The sequence below is a fragment of the Petaurus breviceps genome, unplaced genomic scaffold, assembly GCF_028583685.1.
Source record: "Petaurus breviceps papuanus isolate PSGF00001 unplaced genomic scaffold, PetGlider_PUasm1.0 173, whole genome shotgun sequence".
Lineage (NCBI taxonomy): Eukaryota > Metazoa > Chordata > Mammalia > Diprotodontia > Petauridae > Petaurus > Petaurus breviceps.
In genome coordinates, this window is record NW_027185759.1 from 20,216,145 (window position 1) to 20,240,849 (window position 24,705).

Here is a 24,705-nt window from a genome sequence, read left to right on the forward strand (position 1 = left end):
TGACTCCATGAGAACTGATGAGATTATCAACAAAGAGTATTCTATTCTGGGATATGTCTGATTGTCAGGAAGATTTCCCTTATCTAGAACCAAAATCTGTTTCCCTATAGATAGGGAGGCAGGGGGCAGTGGTGCTAGGAGTGGAGGTACAAAAGTAGAAATGAGTGGGAGAGGAGAAGACAGTAAGAAGACTTGAGGGGTGTCCTGGGGAGTTCAGTTACTAAGGCTGAGAGGCAGCACAACAGGGTAGACAGAAGGCTGTCCCTGGAGTCAGGGGTCAAGTTATGGATGAAACCTATTGGCTGTGTGACATGAGCAAGTTCCTTGGAACCTCGAAGACGCCCTAGGCAATTGCTTAAATATATAAACTGCACAATGGTTTCAAATCTTCATTGGTAGAGAGTATCCTCACACCAAGATACTTACATCAGTGAAATCATATATAGTCAGGGGTCCCCCAAAAGTAAGGTCTTCACATCAGATTATAGAACACCCTAAAAGGCCAAGCTGAAGTATTCTGGTAGCTTGAGGGTCACCCATGGCTATACAGGTGCCAGTCAGTACCGTCAGGATTCAAACCCAACCTTCTGACTTCAAATCTGGCCTGCTTTCCACTGTCTTTTTACTACAAAATATTGCAAGCCTGTAAAGAATTAGCAAAATACCTCCCAAAAACATGGTTTCTGGTTTTCTTTTTCATTTAATAGTGTTTCTTTCTGATGGGTAAAAAGATTGGAGACCCACATTTACCCAAGACAGAGTCTATACTTGGAATTATGTATCTGTCTGGTCCACATAATTTACAGACTTAATTAAATAAACTTAAGTGTTATCTAATATTAATGCATTTTATTTTTAGATATTAGCAAGAAAAAATGATTTCCTTTATTAGTCACTATTGTATGTTGAATAATCAACTCCCTGTAACTTTTTCCATCTTTCTGTTCCTCAATAAAAGCAGATTTAAAAATAAAATTTAAAGTACTTTTCCCATTACAACAACAGTCCAGTTTTCACATTTTAAGAAAAAGAAGAAGGAAAGTAGGAACATTGATTGGGGAGGTGCTCCTGAGGCCTAGGACAGTGCCAAAGGGATGGAATAACAGCTTTAAACTTTAAAGAGCCATTCTATCCAGAGATTCAATACTGCTTATCCAGCAATGCAGATGGCTGTGTTATATATTTTAAAAATTAAAGCAAGTTTTTCCAATATTCTAAATTTAGTTTATTTGCAAACTGTCAAATTACCAAAAGGAACATTTAAATGCCTTTCTATATTGAGTAATTGTGAATTATGGTTAATAAGGTCTTGGCTGATCAAATACAAATTGGCAGATGTGTCTTTATGAACATTGTACATGTATGAACTTGTACATATAGGATGTATTTTCTCTCTTTAAGACCTGGAACCAACTGCTAAAAAAGCGTCAAAACATTTAAAAAGAGGACGATAAGTGAGGTAAATGTGAAGTTTCTGGAACCTATGTAAAAAAATATTAAAGACAACAGTGAAACCTTAAGATTTTGAAAACTTAGCCATGATGAATCAGAAACGGAAAGAAAAGCAGTACTAGCTCCTGCCAAGAGGCTTGTTTATCCTGCAAATCTGAGGTCAGAGCCAACAATCCTAATGGTTTTGAATGGCCCTAAATGCTATTTGCATTTGAGTAGAATCAGCTAACCCATTTGTAGCTGGGCAAGAGGCACATCACCTAGCCTTACTTCTCACAAATAGCCCATAACCCACATGGTCACAAAGTACTTAGAGGAAAAAAGATTCTCGGTTGGAAACCTTGGAGAGATTTAAGCAATTTCTATTTGTATGACAAACTTCCTTAATTAACTAAGAAATATCTTTGTGCCCCATCCTCTCACAGACATACAAAACACAAAAACAAAACACAGCCAACCAAGCTGTGAGGAGCAGCTGAAGGGCCAAGGACCAGAGGAGGAAGAGGAGACCACAGTCATTGTCTGTCAGCTGTTTTATCTACTGGTTCTTCTCTCCCTGTACCTTTTGCCTGGAGCTCTCACCTGACCCTTTCCCAGGTAACTTTCTTCACTCTCCTGTACACATACTTCTAGCCCTGCATTGACTCAATCTCTTTTCAGATATAAACCCTACTTCTTCCAACCATTCTGCATTTCAGGAGCACAGGGCCACTCATCAAGGCATGGCATGGGATCTGGGCTCGATGACTGGTACACGATGATAAAGCTACAAAATGATATGGGAGCCGGATTGTGGAGACAACTAATTAACTACCACATTAGCAGTACAGATGACAAGTATGTGTCCAGCTCTTTATCACTAATTCTGACCTTCCTCCCAGGCGGAACCACTTAGATTTACTCCTTCAAGCTCAAAATAACAAAAACTGAGCTTAGCACTTTCTGCTGAAACATTCTGTCTTTGTGATTTCCCCATGTCTGTCACTGTCCCAGTCACTTGTGGTCAAGTCAGCTTGACTAGGATCCAACCACCACCCACCTCCTGCCCTGGCCTTTAACCAAGCCTCCCCTTCCTGTCATGCTCCATTCCAATCCACCCTCGGTTGCCTACTATGTTAATGTGATTATCACTCCTATCACTGCTCAAAAACTGTCTGAGGTCCCCCACTGCCCAACACTGAAAGTCTAAATCCAGGCGCAGGTAAATTGCAAAGCTGATAGAGTGCTGGGCTTGGGGACACGGAGTCATGAGTTCAGATCTGGTCTATCACTGGCTGTGTGACCCAGAGCAAGTCACTTAACTTGTTTCCCTCAGTCTCTTCAACTGTAAAATGAAAACAATACCAGCATCTCTCTCCCTCTGTGGTTTGTTGTGAGGATCAAATAAAATGATAATGGCAAAGCTCTTGGTATGGTGCCTGGCACACAGTAATCGTTATATAAATGTGAGCTGTTATTAGCTATTAGATCTGCTGCCCAAATGGTGATAAAGATCCTGCCTCCCCGAGTTGCCTAAAGGGTATCCCAGACCCATAATGAATTGAATTTTATGTTAACAGTACAAGAAGGCAGCATGGCAAAGTAGATCAAGCGCTCACCTTGGGGGTCAGGAAGGCCTGGATTCAAGTCCTGCTTCTGACACATGGCGAGGCACTGACCTTTGCTTGTCTTTCGCAAGAGGCAGAGAACATGCCAGCCTGCTATCGTCAGGGGGAATCTCTTCTCACTCTCCCAAGCCCTCATCCCATCACTGCTTCAACTGCATGGCCAGGAGGTTGGAGGTGTGTCCGACCACAGCCCCAGAGTGACCCATCCCCAGGAGGGCACCAGGCCACACTGGACGCATGTCTCCCGGGGCTCTGACCCAATTCTACTTGGTTTGTTCAGTACCTTTCCCAGTTGTAAAGATCGATGTTGATCTGGATGGCCTGGTAGATGAGGCCTGCCTGAAGAAGGACCATCTCTGCCTCCTGGATGTTGCCACTGAACATCAGCATGTGGGACATCTTGGACTCTTTGGACGGAAGGTCTTTGATGGAATTGATGTATTGCACCTTGTCAATCTGGAAAAAGAGAAGACGTGTTTGAAGGGGCAGGGGAGAAAGATGCATGGCTTAAATCAAGCTAAAAAACACCCCGGGGCATAGTTAGCTTACTTCGCCAATGGACGCATAGGCTATTTCTGCAGTCGTCATATCTCTGTTGGCCACTGACATGGCCGCCAGGCAAGCCCACATTGTCTGCTCCTAAAGTAAAAGAGGAGAAAAAAATCCAAACAGACATTTAGTTTTCAATAGTTCAGTTGTATTAAAATAAACAATTTAAGCACCAGAACTAAAATTATAGCTTTAATTCTGTTTGGGTTTCAAAAGTAAACTCTGTAACAAAGTGTGCCAAGGGATAAACTTCAAAATAATTTTAGCTCCTGGACAGTCTCTTTGGATAAGGGCAGAAACACCAAATAGAGGTTTTCATTTTAATTAAAAGTAATTTCTGAAAAAAAAGTTTTGGTTTTTTTCTGAATTACAAAAGAAAGTAATTTTTAAAATTAAAAATGACCCTTATTCCTGTTGCTGCTCCCACTGCTGTAGGAGCCTCAGAAGTCACAGAGTCTAATTTGACTTTACAGATGAAGAGGCTGAGTGAGTTCCAAGGCCACCCAGAGCTAGCAGGTATCTGAGGGAGGATCTTGTCCCCAGCACTAGCTTGATGCCAAAAGAAATGACTCTAAGAAGCCCCTTTGGGGGAAGGAGAACTCGATGCCCGTGTCCTCCGTCTCTTGGCCCTCTACTGTAGGCTCCACGTTAGCCCCGAGAGCTGTGCTAGTCACCGACAATACAATATGAAACAGGAACATCTGGACTAAACTCGACTGAACATACCTTAACAAAGCGGCACAGTCTTACAGCGTCTTCCCATTTTGAACTGCTAACATACTCGTGAAGAATAGCAGGATACGGCGATATGCTGATGTGAATCAGAGAGCCATCGGCCCTTCTTATGGTTACCTGATTGCCAACAAAACTCACAATGTGGGGATTTTTACTGAATTCACTGTTAAAAGAATGGACATCTTAAATTACTTCAAAGTAAAAAATGGGCACTGTATTCCAAGAACAAATTTTTCGACAGGTTATGACAGATTTGGGGTAATTGTACATCTTGCCTTATTTATCCACACAGGGCTAACTGCCTTCAGAACCCTCAAACTCAGAGGTGAAAAGAAGCATTTATAATAAAAATGAACTGTATGTACCAGTACATATTTGGAGTTTAGCTTGAGAAGCATTTGGATTTAGGGACTCTAAACAGTTTGAACTGAAAAATGTAGTTATTAAAATGTGAACTAATAAAAATAAGATAATTGCACATTTCTGTTATTTTTATAATAATAGCAGATACACAAAGAGTGACCTTGATGATTCTAGACGAATATTCCACAAAACTCTTCAGAGATAAATCTTTTAAAAGGTCAAGTTCAACAGGAATTTCAGTAACTTAACAAAACTTTTTTTTGTTGTTTTTAGTGACATTTTAGGACATTTTATTGATGTCCGACTCTTTGTGACCCCATTTGGGGTTTTCTCAGCAGAGATCCTGGATTGGTTTGCCATCTCCTTCTCCAGCTCATTTTACAGATGAGGAAACTGAGGCAAGCAGTATTAAGTGACTTGCTTAGGATCACACAGCTAATAAGTGCCTGAGGTCAAATCTGAACTCAGGAAGATGATTCTTCTGACTACCAGCATTCTATATTCACTGAGGCACCTAGGTGTCCAACTTCCAAAATACTCTGAAACTAACCATTTTGATGTGAAAACTATATTAGAAGCCAGATTCAAAATCTGTTTTTTGTGAGGGGAGTTTTGGGGTAAAAAAAAATTTTCATTTGTATTTCTCATGACCAAATGGCCAAACTGAAAAGATTTGGGGAATCTAGAGATTATGTTCCTCATCTTGGGGGGGTGGGAGGGAGAAAGATCTATTTGTATATGTCTACATGTATCTATCTACCTCTATGTGGGAATATGCATCTATATCTAGACATGTATTTACATATACCCGTGACATTTTTATAAATGTAAATACATATTAATTTTCATAGCCGTGTGTGCATGTAAATAAATATATAGAAATATAGAACACCCAACACTTTCCAATTTAATATTCACAAAACAATATCCTTTACCCAAGTAAGATAAAGCTGGATGGAACGAATGAATTGGCTGAATTTGATAGCTGAAATATTTTCCCTAGTTAAAATTCTAGGTAAAGACCTGGGTTTAGCACTTTTTTGTATGTTTACTAGCCACAATAAATATTGCTTTGGGCAAAAGACATTGTTACCTTGCATCCCTTTCAAATAACGTTTTGGGCAAAATATCTCGATCGACATAAACTGTATTGGGATAATACCAAACTGTAAAACGAGTATCTTGAAGTCCACAAAGTATATTGGATGTGTCACACCATGCCAAAGTATGGACCATTGTACCTGTATATGAAAAGACAATTACAACTGTGCTACATATGATTTTCACTGATGCTATGTTGGTAATTGTTATTTCTTAGTTATCATTAATGACATTCCTATTAGAGCTGTTTGTGAATTGAATTTTTAAAAGCAATTTTATGAAAAATTTTCAAAGTCACTTAAAATTATCCAGCACCTTCCTTGGAGATTAAGGTTCGTGGGGGAGGTGGAGGTGTGGTGTTAAGCCTGGGCTTGGTCTCACTGGCACAGGATTTCCCATTGGAGGACACGAGCTGCATGACCTCAGGCTGGCGCCTTCTCTGCAATGGTTTGTCTTAGAAAGTTATCTAGGGCAGTAAGAGGTGAAGCAAATTGCCCAGGATCACCAAGGCAACATCTGGAGATGTAGGATTAGGACCTGGATCTTCTGGGCTTTACAGCTGGCTCTCTCCGTGTGTGTGTGTGTGTGTGTGTGTGTGTGTGTACATTTTTTTTTATCTTTCTAAAGCAGCTAGAGTCAGTAATGTGCTCATCCCCTATTATTTTTTTTTTTAAGTTACCGGTTAAATTTATGATGTCCTTAAAAGAAAAGTATACACAAGAGACAAATAGTATCTGCCTTTTTAAATCCAATCCCCATCTTCCCCATCCCATCCTATTATGTGCACCTCATATCTCCCGGCTGTATGAAAAATGAAACATAAACTTTCTGAATAATTCCTCCTAAAAAATTAGAATGATAGTTAATAGAGCTGTTTCATCTTGAGTCATAACATTTTCAATTGGCAAGGTCAAACTCTGGGACACATAAGCAGAAAACAAGCCTTGAGAATTGAGTCAAATGTCTCTCAGTTAAAATTAAGAGTCACTTAAATTCACATATTTGTTTGAATAAGCCAAATATTAACATATACTTTTCGACATTCAAGAAGCATTTATCATGTATAAGGCAATGTTTCAGGCACTAGGATATCAAGACAAAAATACAAAATAGTTTTGCCCTTGAGAAGTTTATGTTTCATATGATAAAGCAGTTGTTGAGAGGATGGTAACTAGTTTAAGTAGGATCTTTTTACCAAGTTTAATAATTTGTTCTTCCTTCCCGAATCGTTTAACTGAAGTGATATAAAGATCTCTATTTTTGTCAATAAAAGCAATTTTTCTTTCATTGGTAAGTCCTTTTTGATCCAAAGCAATTTCCAAGATTTCATTCTAAGATTAAAAAAATGGAAAAAAAAGGATAATTAGGGTTTTTCCCCCAAGCATAAATGTCAATTTAAGAATATTCCATATGTACACTACATATAATATCAGATTTATAATGTTAATATGTTAGTTAGTTTGACCAAATTTTTCCCCTCTTTTAAATTCTGTTTTATAAGGGACAGCTCTCTGGGAGGCAGGTGGTAGATACAATGAGAAATGCAAGTGATATAAAAATAAAAGATCAATAAAAATTTTATTTGAAAATATTTTAAAATTTTACACAGAAGAAAATTTTATTGACTTTCTACTTATAAACACCTTTCAAGGATCCCGAGCTCACTGACAAAGACACTTTCTGTACCCAAACTGTTTGGATCTTAACTCTATTAGGACTTAGTAGAAAATCTTACGATTTCTATGACCAAAAAAATTCATGGGGCTGGCCATGTGGCCAAATTGACGCTGAGCCTTTCTGAATTTAGATGGATTGACCCTCAGATGCCAGGAAGTCTACCTTCAGGCCTGTACTTGAAGCCTTCCCAGCTAAGTAGAGTTTGTCAAACCAAGGGTCACCTCCATGTCACCATTAGGCATCAAAGCAGGACATCAGGGGAAAAACCCAATCAAACGTATGAACAACTAGATATTACTCATATCCATTATTCATAATCATAAGATTTCTATCAAATCATTTTTAGTGCTGCTAACATTTTAATTCTATCCAACAAATGTTTTAACATGGTCAGGAACTGAAGATACATTATGAAAAACAAAATGGTCCCTGCCCTCAGAGATGTTACAATTTAAAGGAGCTTGGCAGTGAGAGGGGATGTGCCTAACAATTTGATACAAAGTAGAATGTATTTATTTATATTCTACTTTGGACAACTCAAAGCCCAGAAACCTTAGGAGAGAAGAAATCTATTTCAGCCAAAGGGCCAGGAAAGGCTTCACGGAGAAGGTTATACTTGAGTGAAATGATGGGGTCATTAGCTAAGCTGAGGTCATAGCTCTACCATTAATGAGGATTGTCCTAGGGAGCAAAGCAAACAAGGGCCTACAACAAAACTGCTCCCACAACTGGGACACGCCACATGGACAGCCGGCAATGGCGGGTGTGGTGAGACTTCACCCATCCTTCTCAAGTCCTCTCAAGACGTCTAGAAAGGCCCTACAGCTCTGGTTCTGGGCCTGCAGACAAATTCCATGTTGGGAAAAGAAATATCCATCTACCCATGTGTGGCTCACAGATATCCCAACCCACTGGAGCCTGCAGTTCTTACGTCCAACCCCAGATCCCCAGATTCTTCATGGAAACTGTTTCCTTCGTTACAAATCCCTCCGGCTTTTTGACCAAAAAAGGAAGTGGTCACAGGGCCATAGGGTAGAACTCTGTGTCCCCATGGGCCTTTGAGAGCAGCAACCAGTGAAAAACCCTATGAATCACCAAGTATTGGGAAGTTTCAGGTGAAAAACCACCTTTTTGGGATCACATGTTGAATAGCTCTGCCCTCTAGCCCGAAAGATGGACAGTGAGAAAGAAGATTCTGAGCTGACATGCAAGGCCATTCTTCAATCTGAAGGGGCTTGTATGAAGCTGTAGACATGTCCTGTGCAGTCTCCAATTCCATGTGATCGACCTTCAACTCCAGGGAGCAGTCAAGCAGAAAGTTGGGAAGAATCAATAGCAAAATCCATAGGTTGAATAAAAATGGTTGTGTTTTGCAGGGTTCCGTTGCGTCTGGACTTGTTCACCCCGGTGGGAGTATATAGTCTGGCCTTGATGCAGATCAGCAAGGGAAAGGCTAAACAAATTGTGGTACATGAAGGTCAAGGGATATTATTGTGCTATAAAAAATAATGAAAAAGATGGTTTCTGGAGAGATGAATATATGAATTCAGGCAGTGGGAAGTGAGCAGACCAAAGGAACAGTTTACCCTAGGATATTAATGTGATTGAAGAACTCTGATCAACTAAATGTTCGACTCTATTTTAGAGACTAGACGAAGAAGAATTCTGCCCATCCCATGACAGATGGATTGAGGCACAGAACAAGAAAGGCCTATTTGAATGTGACTGATGTGGGAATGTTTTGCTTGGCTGTCCTCATGATTCAGTGGCTTTTCATTTCTCTTTGTCTGTCTCTCTGACTCCCTTTTTCCTCAGTAGGTGGAGGGAGGTGGGAGGGAGGAATTGAATTGGTAATTGAAAAAAATTGACTTGCATGACACCTGAAGTTCATTCCAAGCTAGATCCTGACTTGATTTCCACAGGGGTAGATTATTTGCCACTGACACTGCTTCTGTTTTGGTTTCAGGACCTATCTCTAGTTTGGGGGAAATACTAGGTTTTCAAAAGTTTGCTTCAGATTCAAGATAAAATTTTTAAATTCCCCCAGCAAATGACAATTTACAATTGGCAGATTATGATACCCATCAAGTACCTGCCTGGATAACTGTGAAATGGTGAATTTCAGGGAGGACAAGAGTGCTGGGCCAAGAGCTGTGGGAGCGGGGTTCGAGCCCCACTCTGTCCTTGCACGACTTTCAGAGAACGGGTCCTGGTTTCCTGCGTGGTGAGATGAGGACACTGGATTTGATGGCCCGAGGTCCCTCCCACCTCTAGATATAGGACCATAAATTCCACCCTGATTGGACTGAGAGTGGAGCAATGGGTCCCATTTGGGAATTAGACCAGGGCTCCAAATCTGGGCGACTCTTCTTCAGCCTGAGTGGAAACTTTCTCTGGTAGACTCACGCAAGTGGCTGTGAGAATGGAAGGGATGCTCCAGCTACTGTCAGGGACAGTGCCTTTACCTTTTGTAGCTAAAACTTCATCCTGAAGACAAGTATTCTCCGTCTGGAGGTGGTCCAGCTTGGTCCACAGGGAAGAGCCTAAAGCTGATGCTTCCACCTGCCCTGCCTAGGGAGGGATGGAGGTGGGGGAGGGGTCAAGCCCTCCGACTTGGATGGTTCAGTGGGGAGAGACATCTATGTGAAAATTAATGGTACAGAGGGGAAGTTATTGATAACAAGGAGGGGAGAGAGGTCAGGCGGCATGGGAGTCAGCAGCTGACAGGAGATAGGCCAACGGGAGTTGGCAGCAGCCAGGATGGTGCACTGAGCTCCACTCTGTGGGATGTAAATACCCAGCTGCATTGCATCATAGGTAATATTAAAGCATATCAAGGTGTTCAGGATATAAATTAAATTACTTCGGGAGATGTGCAATTTCATTAGTGTTGCTACTCCCTCACAGCCCCTACAAACTTTCTCGCATTAACATCACCTTAAACAATTATTTAAATTATGGGACAGGGATTAGATTTATGATTTCCTGTAGGATATGGAGAACTCCTGGTTGAGAAGGGGCCCATGAATAATGCAGGCCAGCATCTACTCTGGAAGTGAAATGACTTGCCTACAGTCACACAGTCAAGATGTGTCAGAGCCAAGACTCAAACCCAGGTCCTTCCTGCTTAAAGGCTGGCTTTCTGGTCACTCCATGACACTACTGTTTAAAATTATATGCAGGCAAAAACCGTTTGAAACTAACTTACATGCCAGCAAATAAAGGGGCATAAGAGCATGAATGGAGCTAAGTGAAGAATGATGGCTCAAGTAGGTATTTGCACTTTTCGAATTAGTTGGGAAAACTCCTTCAAAGAGATTAGACACTGAAGCTTACAATGCAAATATTGATTATTAACGTTTACAGATGAGGACGCAATTCATCTTTTAATTCAATCCTTATGGCCCAAACCTGAAGAACCTGCTCGTCTGTCACCAGATCCACTCCAACGTAGGTGAAACACAGGCATCATCATCTTTATAAAAAAGTTTCAAGTCAGAGGAAAAGAGAAATTTTGATAAACACTTGGAGCCCTAAGGAGGGAGGACCTGGCCCATAGTCTCTCCTCTGCCACTCTCTATTGGGCAAGTGACTTCGCCAAGATTCCTTAGCTGCGAAGTAAGGGGCAGGGGGAGAGGTGACCTCTAGGTCGGCTCCAGCTTTAAACTCAGGCTCCTGTACAGGGACAAGGTCAAGGAAGTCAAGAGGCATCCTCAGGAGAGAGCCAGCCTTTTATTAGAAGAATGCTCAGCCTTGTGTGATTCTGTTCCACTTTGCACCAAATGAGACAAAACTGGAAAAAAGGCGGCCATGATCACTATGTCTCACACAATTCTTCTACCATCCATAAACATCAAATTAGCTGCCGTTACTCAACATGGTGGGCATAAGTATGACACAGCATATTACTAACAATGACATCTAGCTGAAATTTGCAGGACAGAAAAGAGGAAGGGAAAGGAAGGAGAACAGAGTCAAGAAAGGCATCCAGAATCATGGCAGGGGTTTCTGTTCAGGATTTGTGTAGATGGAGATGATAATTCCACTGTGTTCTGAAGTGAGGGGAAAGGACCCACACTGATAAAATCAGATCCATCACAGTGTATGGTAACAGAAATAGAGGTAATCTCAGAGGTCATTTAACCCAACGCCCCCATTTTATATATGAGAAAACCAAGTCCTGGGAGGTCACACAACAGTAGCATGTTAAAAGCTAAAGACTGACCATCATCAAAAGTTTAAAGCAAGTAAATAACTTATTAAATTGATCAATATTGGTGTTTTTCTTCTTATGTTGAGGAAGATACTCATTTTCTAGTTTAAATGAACTTTTACATAGTATGGAAATGAAGGCTAAGGAAAGTTAAGATGCATTGAAACCCAAACAGCTTCATTTGCTGATGACTATTGAACACTTTAATCAAGGCAAGAATATCTCACTTTCATGAAACTAATTATAAGCCCAGACAACAGAAGCATAAATGGGATCCCAATTCCTTAATTTCTAATTTGCTTTCCCTATGGCAGACATCTGTCAGTGACTTTTTAAACTGTTATTTTTTTTCTAGGCCAAATATTACATGTAAAGGGAACACTGACTATAATTGTACAGTTAGACTATATTCATTTTCCTTTGCAAAAATGTTAGTATTTTAAAGGTTCATGTACATATTATTTAGAAAGGAATTTTCTAACATTCATTACCTTATGTGAAAGAATTTTTCCATCCCCTAGTGGTTTTCCTGATGATGCCTCAAATAAGAAGATGACTAGGAGAAAAACCATAGTGTCAATCAATGTATCGTATAACATTTCTTAAACCTGTAGACTTCAATAACTTGTCATGTTCTTTTTTTGCCTTTGCTTATGCTTCTCATAAAGTCCTTGTTGGTTTTTTCTTATTTAATATTTTATTTTTCCCAATTCTATGTAAAAACAATTTTACCATTCTTTTTTTGAAATTTTGAGTTTCAAATTCTCTCCCTCTTTTTCCTCTCCCCCTCACTGAGAAGGCAAGTGATTTGATAGAGGTTATACGTGCGTAATCATGCAAAACACATTTCCATGTAAGTTATTCTGGGAAAGATAAAAAAAACAACCCCTAAGAAAAATAAAGAAAGTTTAAAAAAAAGTATCTTTGATCTACATTCAGATTCTATCAGTTCTTTCTCTGGAGATGAACAGCACCTTTCCTAAGTCCTACAGAATTGTCTTGGATTGTCATATTGCTGAGAATAGCTAAGTTATCCAAAGTAGATCACAATACAATATTGCTGTTACTGTGTAAAATGCTCTCTTGGTTTTGCTCATTTCACTTTGCATCAGTTCATGTAAGTCTTTCCAGGTTCTTCTGAAAGCATCCTGTCCATCATTTCTTAAAGCACAAGAGTATTCGATCACAATCATATATAATAACTTGTTCAGTCACTCCCCAATTGATGAATATCCCCTCAATTTCCAATTCTTTGCCACTACTAAAGAGCTGCTGTAATATTTTTGTACATATACGTCTTTTTCCTTTTTGTTTTTTTTTTTCAATTTCTTTAGGATACAGACCTAGTAGTGGTATTGCTTGGTCAAACAACAGGTATACATGGCTTTCTAGCCCTTTGGGCATAGTTCCAAATTGCTTTCCAAAATGGCTAAATCAGTGTACAACCTCACCAATAGTACACTGGAATTTTAATTTCCCCATATCCCCTCCAACATTTGTCATTTCCCTACTTGTCATATTCTTTTTTTTTTTTTTGGTTTTTAGAGGGGGGTAATGCAGGGCAATTGGGGTTAAGTGACTTGCCTAAGGTCACATGGCTAGTAAGCGTTAAGTGTCTGAGGCTGGATTTGAACTCAGGTCCTCCTGACTCCAGGGCCGGTGCTCTATTCACTGCACCACCTAGAAGCCCCACTTGTCATATTCTTAATGAAAATTGCCTTAACTCTGTCTAGACACAAAAATTTTTAGTGTAATCCTCAAATTTACTAATACAATCGAAATCTTCACATAAAAATGGTGATGGGTTGAATACAATTTCCTAAAACATACATCCCCTGAATAAAACTATTTTTTAAAAAACTAAGGTGACAATGTTTCACAAGGAAGATAGCAGATAATCCAAATCAAGCTTGTGAACTGTGCTATGGTTAGGAGAAATAATAAAAAAATAAAATAAAACAGGGGGTGGAGTCAAGATGGTGGAGTAGAAACAGGACCTCCGTGTGGCTCCAGCTCCCACATTCCCCAATCCATGTAAAAGGGGACTCTGAACAAATTTTGGAGCTACAGAACCCACAAAATGACACAGAGAAGCTAACCTCTCACTGAGGACAGTCCTGCAGGCTGGCAGGAATCACCAGCGCAGTGCTCTGGGAGCCGAGCCCAACCACACTAAGCAGAGGTTTTAGCCTCAGGACAGGCCTGACCAACCACCGGCTGGAGGGACTCCAGATCACCAGCAGCTGTTGCTGTCCAGATTTTATCAACACATAGATGCTAAGGACAAAGTGAGAGGTCAGTGCAGTGTGGACTTTGGGACCCAGTAGTTGGGAGTGCACTGGCTTTTGCCCACAGAGCAAGAAGTCGCTGAGGGTTACAGTGCAGCCACATGGCAGATTCAGCTCCTGGCCTGCAGAGTGTAAGGGGACCAAGCGACCAGTCTGAGAGGTAATTGCTCTTGCTTTGACTGGCTTGCATCTGAATTGCAGTGTAGGGTGGAGGTCCTGGGGTGTGTGACCAGCTTGCCAGAGCATGTGGAGGCTTCAGAGAGGGAACCCAAATAATACCTCTGGCAGCTGAGAAAACCCCAGCATTTGGGACAAAAGTTCCTCTGTCTGGTGGCAGAGTCCTCCTGTGGCAAAAAGCCCAGGAGTCAAGTGACTGAGGGGCAACATGACCAGGCAAAGGAAGCAAAGCAAACAGAAGAATCCAACATTAGACTCCTATTTTGGGGACAAAAAGGAGCAAAGCATGGAACGGGAGGAAGACAGTGAAGTCAGAACTCCTGCACCAAAAGCTTCAAAGGAAAATACGAGCTGGTTACAGGCCATAGAGGACCTTAAGAAGCAGATAAGAGAAGTGGAGGAAAAATTGGGAAGAGAAATGAGAACAATGCAAGAAAATTATGAAATGAGAGTCAACAGCCTGACTGAGGAAAATAATGCCTTAAAAAACAGACAAACTCAAATGGCAAAAGAGGCTCAAAAAGGTAATGAGGAGAAGAATGCCTTAAAAAGCCTAATTTGCCAGATGGAAAAAGAATCTCAAAAGCTCAATGAGGAGAATCATTGTTTGAGAATTAGATTGGAGCAAATGGAAGCTAGTGACTTTACAAGAAATCAAGATGCTGTTAAACAGATTCAAACAAATGAAAGAATAGAAGGCAATGTGAAATATCTCATGGGAAAAACCACTGACCTGGAAAATAGATCCAGGAGAGATCATTTAAAAATTATTGGACTACCTGAAAGCCATGATCAAAGAAAGAACCTAGAAATCATCCTCCAAGAAATTCTCAAGGAAAATGCCCTGATGTTTTAGAACCAGAGGGCAAAATAGAGGTTGAAAGAATTCACCAATCACCCCATGAAAAAAGATCTCAAAAAGAAAATTCCTAGGAATATTATAGCCAGGTATTGAAATTCCCAGATCAAGGAGAGAATATTACAAGCATCCAGGAAGAAACAATTTGAATATTGTGGAAACACAATCAGGATAACTCAGAATCTGGCAGCTTCTACACTGAGGGATCGAAGGGCTTAGAAAATGATATTCCAGAGGGCAAAGGAGCTGGGATTAAAACCAAGAATCACCTACCCAGAAAAACTGACTGTCATGTTTCAGGGGAAAATATGGTCATTCAGTGGAATAGAAGACTTTCAAGCATTCTTGCTGAAAAAACCAGAGTTGAATAGAAAATTTGACATTCAGATACAAGAAGTAAGAGAAGCATGAGAAGGTAAACAGGTAAAAGAAATCATAAGGAACTTATCAAAGTTGAACTATTTACATTCCTACATGGAAAAACTATAATTGTAACTGATGAAACTTTTCTCAGTATGAAAATAGTTGAAGGGAATAGAAAAAAAAATATATATATATGTCTATATCAGAGGGTATACTGGCATATGAATACATATGTGAATGTGTGTATATATGTGTACAGGTATACACAGATAGAGGGCACAGGACCAATTTAATAGGAAGGGATGATACTTAAAAGGTGAAATTAAGAGGTGAGAGAGGAATATAATGAGAGGAGATGGGGAGCGATAGAAAGGGGTAAACTATCTCATATAGAAGAGGCAAGGGAAAATGGTTACAATGGAGGGGAAGAATAGGAAGGCAAAAGGGAATGGGTCAACCTTATTCTCATTGAATTTGGCTCAGGGAGGGAATAAAATACACACTGACTAGGGTATCTCACCCTACAGGAGAGTAGGGGGGGAGGGAATGAGAGGGGGATGATGGAAAGGAGGGCAGGCTGGGGGGAGGGAAGTTGGAAGTACCCACTTTTGAAAAGGGATGGGATCAAAGTAGATAACAGAACAAGTGGGAGGTGGGACAGGAGGGAGGGAAATATAGTCAGTCTTTTACAATATATCTACTATGTTAATGTTGCATTAGCTACACATGTACAATCTATACTGAACTGCTTATCTTCCTAGTAAGGGTGGATGACAAGGGAGGAAGGGAATGAATCTGGAATTCAAAGCTTTAAAATCAAATGTTTATATATATACATATATATGTATATATATATACTATTATTATTAATACTATTTTACATGTAATTAGGAAATAAGATATACAGGCACTGGGGCATAGAGATCCACCATGCCCTCAAAGGGGGTATGGGAGAAGATATGGGAGAGAGCAGATTGGAGGAGGGGATATCCTGTGGGACTGCTATTTTGGGGCAGGGGGAAAACGGGGAGAAAATTTATAACTCAAAATCTGGCAAAAATTTAAAATAAATAAATAAAAGAAGTTTGCTTCCCATTAAAAAAAAGTAAATAAAAAATAAAACAAAACCATACCCTAATGGTGAGAATGAGTTTAATTAGCTCCCTAATTATCTAACAAAATCTAGGGTAAAGACCAGTCCTTCCTTTATGTTTTTATCTCACATAAAGTATATCAGTTATCTTTCTTCAGGATATAGCCAGAAGACACCTAAAATCTTCTATTATTTCTCCACAGTCATTTTCCACAAATAAAAATTTAGCCACAAAAGAATAGTTAAAATTTTTTTTTTAAATGTTCTTAATGCTGACTTTTACTTATTTAAGGGAGAAATATGGAGTAGACACTAGCATAGTTAGGGGTCTTGTCCTTTTCTGGGGAGGACAAACATTCAATTTCACCAGGGTAGGAGATGACAAATGTGGAAGGTTCTACCTCCCAAGGCTGATCAGCAATGCATCTGTCATTTTTCAGAGTTAGAGAGTTGCCTGAGGCCCTTACAAATTAAGTCACTAGTTCATACTCATACAGTTAGGACTTGAGGTAGAATCTGAACCCAGGTCTTCCTGACTCCAAAGCTAGCACCTTAACCAATAAGCCATACCAACTCTTGTTGCATTAGCAACATTGGTAAATTGAGCTGAATAAGTAGAACTAGAGAGCGGATTGGTCTGGTATAGAAGTAGTGGCATATGCACTGATTTATTCTCCCTGAATGAGGTTTAAATCCTGACCCTACCACTTCTGAGCTATCCAACCTTAATCTCCACTTAACTTTATTGGGCTCCTAAAAAATGGGGAAGAAGGATAAGATGATCCAATAAGATCAGAGGTGAAGCAAGGATGGCCATTATCACCATTACTATTTATTATTGTGCTAGAAATGCTAATTATAGCAATAAGACATTAAAAAGAAACTGAAGGAATAAGCATAGGCAATGAGAAAAGAAATCTATTACATTTTACAGATGATGTGACTGTTTAATTAGAGAACCCTAAAGGGCCAACTAAAAAACAAAGTGAAACAATTAACAACTTCAGCAAATCTGCAGGATATAAAATAAACCCACATAAATCATTAGCAGTTACGTATGTTACCAACACAACCCAGGAAAAAGAGATAAAAAGAGAAATTCCATTTAAAATAACTAGAGACAGTATATAAAATACTTGAGACATGCACAGGAACTACATAAACACAATTACGAAACATTCTTCACACAAATAAAGATGATCTAAATAGTTAGAGAAATATTAATTGCCCATGGTTAGGCCAAGCTAATATAATAAAGTTTACTACCTAAATTAATTGATTCATTCAGTGCCAAACTTGTCAAAGAATTACTTTATAAGAGCTTAAAAAATAACAAAATTCATCCAGGAAAGAAAGGAGACTACAGCACCAGGTCTCAAACTATATTACAAAGTTGTAATTGTCAAAACAATTAGATATTAGATAAGTGGATCAGATTAGATATTTGATTTATAGAAGCCTAACCTAGTCTTCATAAACTCAAAAGATCCTAGCTATTGGAGCAAGAACTAGCTATCTGACAAAAACTGTTAGGAAAACTGGAAAGTTATCTGGAAGAAAAGTTCAGCATGGGTGCATGATTAAAATATAAAGGGCAAATTAGTGGAGCAAGGAAGAAACTACCTGTCAAATCTATGGATAGTGGGAGAGTTCATGACCAAAGAGATAAAGAGGTTCAGATGAGGTAAAATGGATAATTTTGACATAAATCTAAAAAGTTTTTGTACAAACAAAACCAATGCAGCTAAAATGAAAAGAAAAGCAGATCTGGGGGGGTGGGGAGGAAATATCTTTGCAACATGTTTCTCTGGTACATGTATCACTTCTAAGATATATAGGGAACTAAGTCAAATTTACAAGAATAAAAGCCATTCCCCAACTGATAAATGGTCAAATGATATGAATAGGTAGTTTTTCTGAGGAAGAAATCAAAGTTATCAATAGCCATATGAAAAAAATCTAAATTTTTCTAAATCACCAATAATAAAGAAATGCAAATTAAAACAACTGAAGTACCTCCTCACACCCATCAGATTGGCTAAGATGACAAATGCTGGAGAGGATGTAGGAAAACAGGCATACTGAGGCATTAGGAGAGCTGTGAAATGGTCCAACTGTTATGAAGAACAATTTGTAGGCATGACCCAAAAGCTATTAAACTGTGCATATCCTTTGATCCAGAAATATTACCACTAGGTCTATGCCCCAAAGAAATCAAAGAAAGAGGAAAAGGACCCCTATGTACATAAATATTTATAGTAGGGCTCTTTTAGAAGTGGTAAAGAACTGGAAACAAAGGAAATGCCCATCAACTGGCAAACTGCTGAACAAGTTTTGGTATATAAATGCGACAGAATTGTGGTATAAGAAACAATTTAAGGGACAGTCTTGGACAAACCTGGGAAGACTTGTACAAACTGATATAAAGTGAAGTCAGGAGAATAATTTACACAGTAACAACAATATTGTAACAATAATCAATTGGATAATTGTATAACAATAATCAATAATACAATGACCCCCCACAGTTGCAAAGGACTCGTGATGAAACATGCTATTCACCTCCAAAGAACTGATGGAGGCCAAACGGAGATTAAAGTATATTTTCTTTCCTTTTTTTTTTGCAGGGAACAGAGGAGAGCATAGCTAAATGAAGTAATTTATTTTAAATGATCACACACACTTGTAATGTGTTTTGTTTTTCTTGCCTTTTCATTGGGTGGGAGATGGGACAGAGAAAGAAAATATGGAACTGAAAAAAAAGTCTATGTGCTTTTAAAAAATGACACCTGGGGCAGCTAGGTGGTGCAGTGAATAGAGCTGGCCCTGGAGTCAGGAGGACCTGAGTTCAAATCCGACCTCAGACACTTAACACTTACTAGCTGTGTGACCTTGGGCAAATCACTTAACCCCAACTGCCCTGCCTTCCCCACTAAAAAATGACACCTACTTCCTAAGGTTATTGTGAGAATAAAATGAATTATTTGTAAATCACTCTGTAAACTTTAAAGCTATATATATATTTAAAGAAACCACCTGAAATACTTATCTTTCACCATAAGCACAGATCTGTTTTCCCTAGACCTCAGTACAAAGAATAAATCTAGAAGAGTGTTTCTTCTAAAAGCACTGGCTAATACTCACAGAAGTGATGAGAGTTCTGTTATCTAGAAGTTAACAGAAGTGGGAAGAAATCTCCTCCTTGCTCTCTGGACAAATATAACTATTCTGGGATAGCACAATTAAGCAGACTCAAAATTAGTTTAGTTCTGATTATCAGGGAAACAAGATCAAGTAAAGGAAAGGGCTGCAGAGTAGGGAGTAAGGGCTAGCCACTGTCATGGATCTTAAAAGATTGTGGAGAATGGGAAAAGTACTGTAGACTTTGAAAGACTTAAGAACTTTGACTGACACAAGGACTAACCATGATTCAGGAGCACTCATAACAAAGCAGACTACCTCCTACCTGACAGAGTAGTAACTGATGCAAGGAATTTGTTTGTTCAACTGTATACGTTTGTGACAAGGGTTCTGTTTTGTTTTCCCTTTGCTAATGGGAGTTCAGGGAAGTGGGGAGACAATATATTTTGTTAATAAAAAAGTAAACTTAAAGGGCCCTGTAGAATTAGAGATGGTCAGATATTCTGCTTCTTAAAGAAGAGAAGCCAATGGGATTTGTAAAGTGAAGGATAGTGAGCTTGATGAGATACCTGGCAAAATCCGACAATTCATTATTAAAGGGGTGGTTAAGGAGCCCCTAGAAAAGGAAGCAGTGATCAGAAAAAGCCAGCATGGTTTCCATAAGTACATGTTATACCAAGTTAACTTCATTTTTTGGTGGTTAGCACAGGTCGAGAACGTAGCTGTACCATAAATAGAGTCCACCTAAATTTTAGCAAAGCAACTGACCAAGTCTCTCATATTGTTCTTGTGGAAAAGATGGTGAGGTTGTGGGCTAAATGATGGAACTGAAACTAGCTGAATGCTCTGACCCAAAGTGTAGCCATGTTAATGATTCACTTCTGAGTTGGAAGAAGGCTTCCACCGAAGTGCCCTGTATTATTTCACATTTTTACCGATGACTTAGGTAAGGGCATAACTGGCATGCTTCTCAAATGTGCACATAGCGGAAAGAACGGTTCATGCACTGTATGACAGAGTCAGCATCCCTCTTGACAGGTCAGAGGGTTGGACTGAATCTAATAATATTTAATAGGGATACAAAAAATAAAGGTTACATGTGAGTTTTAGGGTTTTTTTTTCTTTTAAAATAAACTTCTGAAGTCCCAGATAAGAGATGCCATGAGATTCCTGGTCTGGGGGTCGATGGCTGCAAGCTCATTCTGAACCAACAGCACGAGGAGGCAGCCAACAAGGGTGATGTCTCAAGCTTCACTGTCAGAGATGCAGTGTTCATAGTATGCTCTGCTCTGGGTAGACAACATCTGGAAAACTGTGTAAAGATCTGGCACTGTGCTTTCCAAACCCACAAGAGAATCCAGTGACTGGCCTGAGGCTCGAAGAGGAGAGGACTCAGAAAGTGCATGGAAGCTGTCTCCAAGTGTGTGAAGGGCAGTCATAAGGAAGAGGATTAGATCTGTTCTACCTGGCCCAAAGAACAGAACCATGAGCACAGGGGAGAAGCAGCAGAGAGGCAGATATGGGCCTGAGGTCAGGAAGGCTCTGCTAATGAGTGGACCTAGCCCAAAGGGAAAGGGCCGCCTCAAAGGAGTATCTTCAAACGCATGATGGATGACAATTTGTCAGGCACATTAAAGAAGGGTTCCTGTTCAGGGACATGACAGATCTGCTCTGTGCTCCCTGGGCCTGGTTTTCATTTGTTCTCATGGATTCCAATGCCTACAGACTGTGAAGCTCCCCAGGAAGGTGCATCTGAATGAGGCCAGTGAAAGAGGCCTGACTTTCTTGCTCTGAAGGGCCCTTATCAGGCTACCTCATCCCATCCCTGAGTGAGCTGCAGGGGCTGGCGGGAGCTGGCCATGCAGGGGCACTTTCTAACTCTGTGGAGGTAGTGCCCTACTGCTGAAGAGCTCCTTCAGAATGCCAGCTCGGCTCACCAGATGAACACTGATGAGACAGCTTCTTTGCTGTACTAACAGCCACACGTTACTAAATAAATGAGACACATGTTAGGCCACAATATATCAACTCTCTGGGATAGTGAGGTCCTTTATAAAGTAGTTTCACTAGACTGTAGACTCCACAAATATTTAACAAATATAAAACCCTTCCATGTATTGAAGTTCTAATATTTCAAAGCCATGTAGCAATGACTCTCTCTGAGAGTTGCTATGGCTTAAAAATCCAATATCCAGCAGTCAACCTAATGATGCTTCCCTTCACCTTTGCAAGGCTGGTCCCTGGACGCACAGCCCACTGCCAGGTCTACACATCCTTCTCTGACCCAATGGAACCAACAAGTATTTGCAGTGCAAGCAGAGCCTTCATCAGTCTCTACTCACCACCACACTAAAGCTGGCAAGGGAACAACAATTTATAATCTTTGTTCCAATCCAATCCAAGTCAACAAGTAGTGATTTTAGTGAAAGAGTAGTCATAGAAACATTTAAATTTGAAAAGCAATCTATTTCAAACCCAAGTTAAGAAAATTCACTATTATCACTATTTGTTGTCATCTATGACTTAAGTCCAAACTTGATGATTTTTTAAAATAATGCTTTCAATTATTTAATTTTTTTTAGAAGTTCTCTACCCCAATGCAGATCCTACCAGGTTGGAAAGGCTCTGAACATGGGGATAATCTGCAAGTCTGTTGTTCAAGGGCCAGCAGAGCTCAATTTGGAGAGGATGGCCACAGCAATTCTTGACAAATATTCAGAGTCACAAAATATCTACAATCTATGGGTACTTGAACAGGTCCTTAGAACCCAAGAAGTAATTCTTCAATTGTAACAACACATTTTCATGAAACTTACTTGAATGTGGGTAAACAATGAAAATATACATACTTTTCTCATCCGCTTTGTCTTTTATGGCTATAGTATCATTACTTAAAGATACTGTCTGGGCATTCAGAATATCTGTTCTCATCCCTGGAAATTTAGGAGAGGAAATGAATCGTCCTTCATAAGAATATAAGTAGATGCCTCCTCCATCCACAAGAAGAAAATGCCTGTAAATACAAAAATCAACAAATTAATTTTCCAAATTTCTCTTTGTATGTTGTTCTCCTCCGTCATTTGGAGCTGCTTTTTTGCTGCTTTGAAATAATGAGGGTAGCTGGGTTCAGGAATTATAATACACTTAGCCATCTTCATAGGAGTCCCTTAGTGGCTCCAGATCCATCATCTTTCCTTATAGCCCCTCCTCCTTCCAAACAGCATTTTACAGTACTCACCACTCCCCAACATTCTATCTTCAGTTCCTATCATTTCTCTCTCAACATTTTCTCCTCATTTCTCTCACTCCATATCACCTGTGTGAATGCCTCCCAAACTCCTAACTCTAGCCCTGACTTACCTCCCTGGGGCCACAGTCTTTACAGTCTGCATTCCATGTGGCAGACTTACTGGTACCTCAGAACTCAACAGGCCCCTTCCTAATTTTCCTCTAGAATTTGTTTCTTTTTCTGACATCCCTACTTCTTTCACTGGAAACATCTTGATGTTATCTCTGTTTTTCTCTCTCCCTTCTGTCTCATACGCTACCACAATGCACAAGCCCTGTGGGTTCTAGTTCAGGATTCCCCTTCACTGGTCACCTCTTCTCTCCCTGCAACTCAATGTCCTCAGACAGGCCATCTCTGCCATGTCTTTATAATGCTACAATACTTCCTTATCCAACAATGGCCTCCCTCCAGTTGACCCCTCACATCACTGCCACTTAAACTTCCCTCATGTAGAGTTTGGTCATGTCACCCATCCTCCTTCACCAGTTTTCTGTCTTCTGAGTGAAGCTTCCTTAGCCTGACATTCAACGGCCCCCTGTTCAATCAGGCCAGAGTTATATCATACTATTTCCTCACAAACATTTTATATTCCAAATCCAATTCACAAATATTTATTAAATGTCTATTAATTGCTGTGATGAGTACTAGGGAACAAAGACAATGAAAAAGATTCCCTGCAGTTTAAAACCTTAGGTGCAACTGGAAGGATACAGTATCTCTAGAGAGAAGAGCCAGGACAGGAAAGTAGGACAGGGACGGCCAAGCAGAAGGCCTTTAGGTAAAAAATGCACCTTCAGTCTGCAAAGGTGTGCTGCAGACAAGCTGAGGCAGGCCTCCCACATCAGGTGCAGCAATGTGGCGAGAGGGAATCCCTGAAGGAATCTGAGCAGTCTGCCTAGAGGATGGAGAGTGCTTTCAAAAAACCCTGTGAATTCATTACTAGCACTGCCAGTGAACGAGGGATGTCCTCCCCTCCCAACCCCAACCCAACCCCAAAACAAGAAGAGCAGGGCTGGGATCAAAATGTCACAGAAGCTGTTGCTGCCCATGACAAAGTCTCAACTCTCCTCAAGGTGGAAATGACGTGTGGGAGACCCACCAGAGAACATGAGGGCACCACTGACGTTCAAGTTTTAGACATATATACCTTCCCTCCCCTCCTGTTTCATAATAAAGAAAAGTTTTGTCCTGGAGCATGACGCACCAACTGAATGTGTGTCTGTGTGTGTGAAAGACAGAGACAGGCATGAGACGCAATCATTGAATATGAGCGCTATACAGGACAGAGAAAACAAAAGTTAAATAAAGAGATTTGATGATCTTGCTATTCTGGCAGAATGGTGCGAGGAAACGAAAGGATGGCATTGTTGTAAATTAAGAAGCATCACTGGGCAGAAACAGCTGGACGTTCCAAACACACATCCAGGAGCCACACGTCCAGGGTGCAGTGCTGGCATCGGCACCAGAGAGCTGGTCACGGGAGTGCAAGGAAAGGGATGGATGTAGGATTTGTTGTAGAGGCAGCTGATAAGACATGTTAGGAGAACCTGGCAGAGGCTGTCAGCTTACTGTCTCCTTCCTTTGCTCATACTGTTCTCGGTATTCACAATGACCAATTCACACCCACATGCTCCACGTCCCTTTCCAGACCCATGGACCCAGCAGCCACAAAGACTGAGGGAATGGAGCTTCAGAGAGCGTCTCACCCAACCCCTTAAATTTATATATGGCACAGAAAAGCCAGGAGACTTACCCACAGTCACACAAAGATAGGATTTGAACTCAGGCCTTTTGACTT

At 40.2% G+C, this 24,705-nt stretch overlaps 1 protein-coding gene across 2 annotated transcripts in view; it reads right to left on the reverse strand.

Annotated features, from left to right (window-relative positions):
• The window catches only part of IFT80 (intraflagellar transport 80), a 122,424-nt gene that overhangs the window by 16,959 nt on the left and 80,760 nt on the right, over window positions 1-24,705 (reverse strand). For both annotated transcript variants that reach the window (XM_069083489.1, XM_069083490.1), the window contains 7 exons: window positions 22,468-22,631; window positions 12,189-12,253; window positions 7,003-7,138; window positions 5,800-5,947; window positions 4,335-4,506; window positions 3,609-3,698; window positions 3,343-3,515 (listed from right to left, as the gene is read on the reverse strand). In XM_069083489.1, the coding sequence (XP_068939590.1) occupies window positions 3,343-3,515; window positions 3,609-3,698; window positions 4,335-4,506; window positions 5,800-5,947; window positions 7,003-7,138; window positions 12,189-12,253; window positions 22,468-22,631 (948 nt within the window). The remainder of the gene's footprint in view (window positions 1-3,342; window positions 3,516-3,608; window positions 3,699-4,334; window positions 4,507-5,799; window positions 5,948-7,002; window positions 7,139-12,188; window positions 12,254-22,467; window positions 22,632-24,705) is intronic.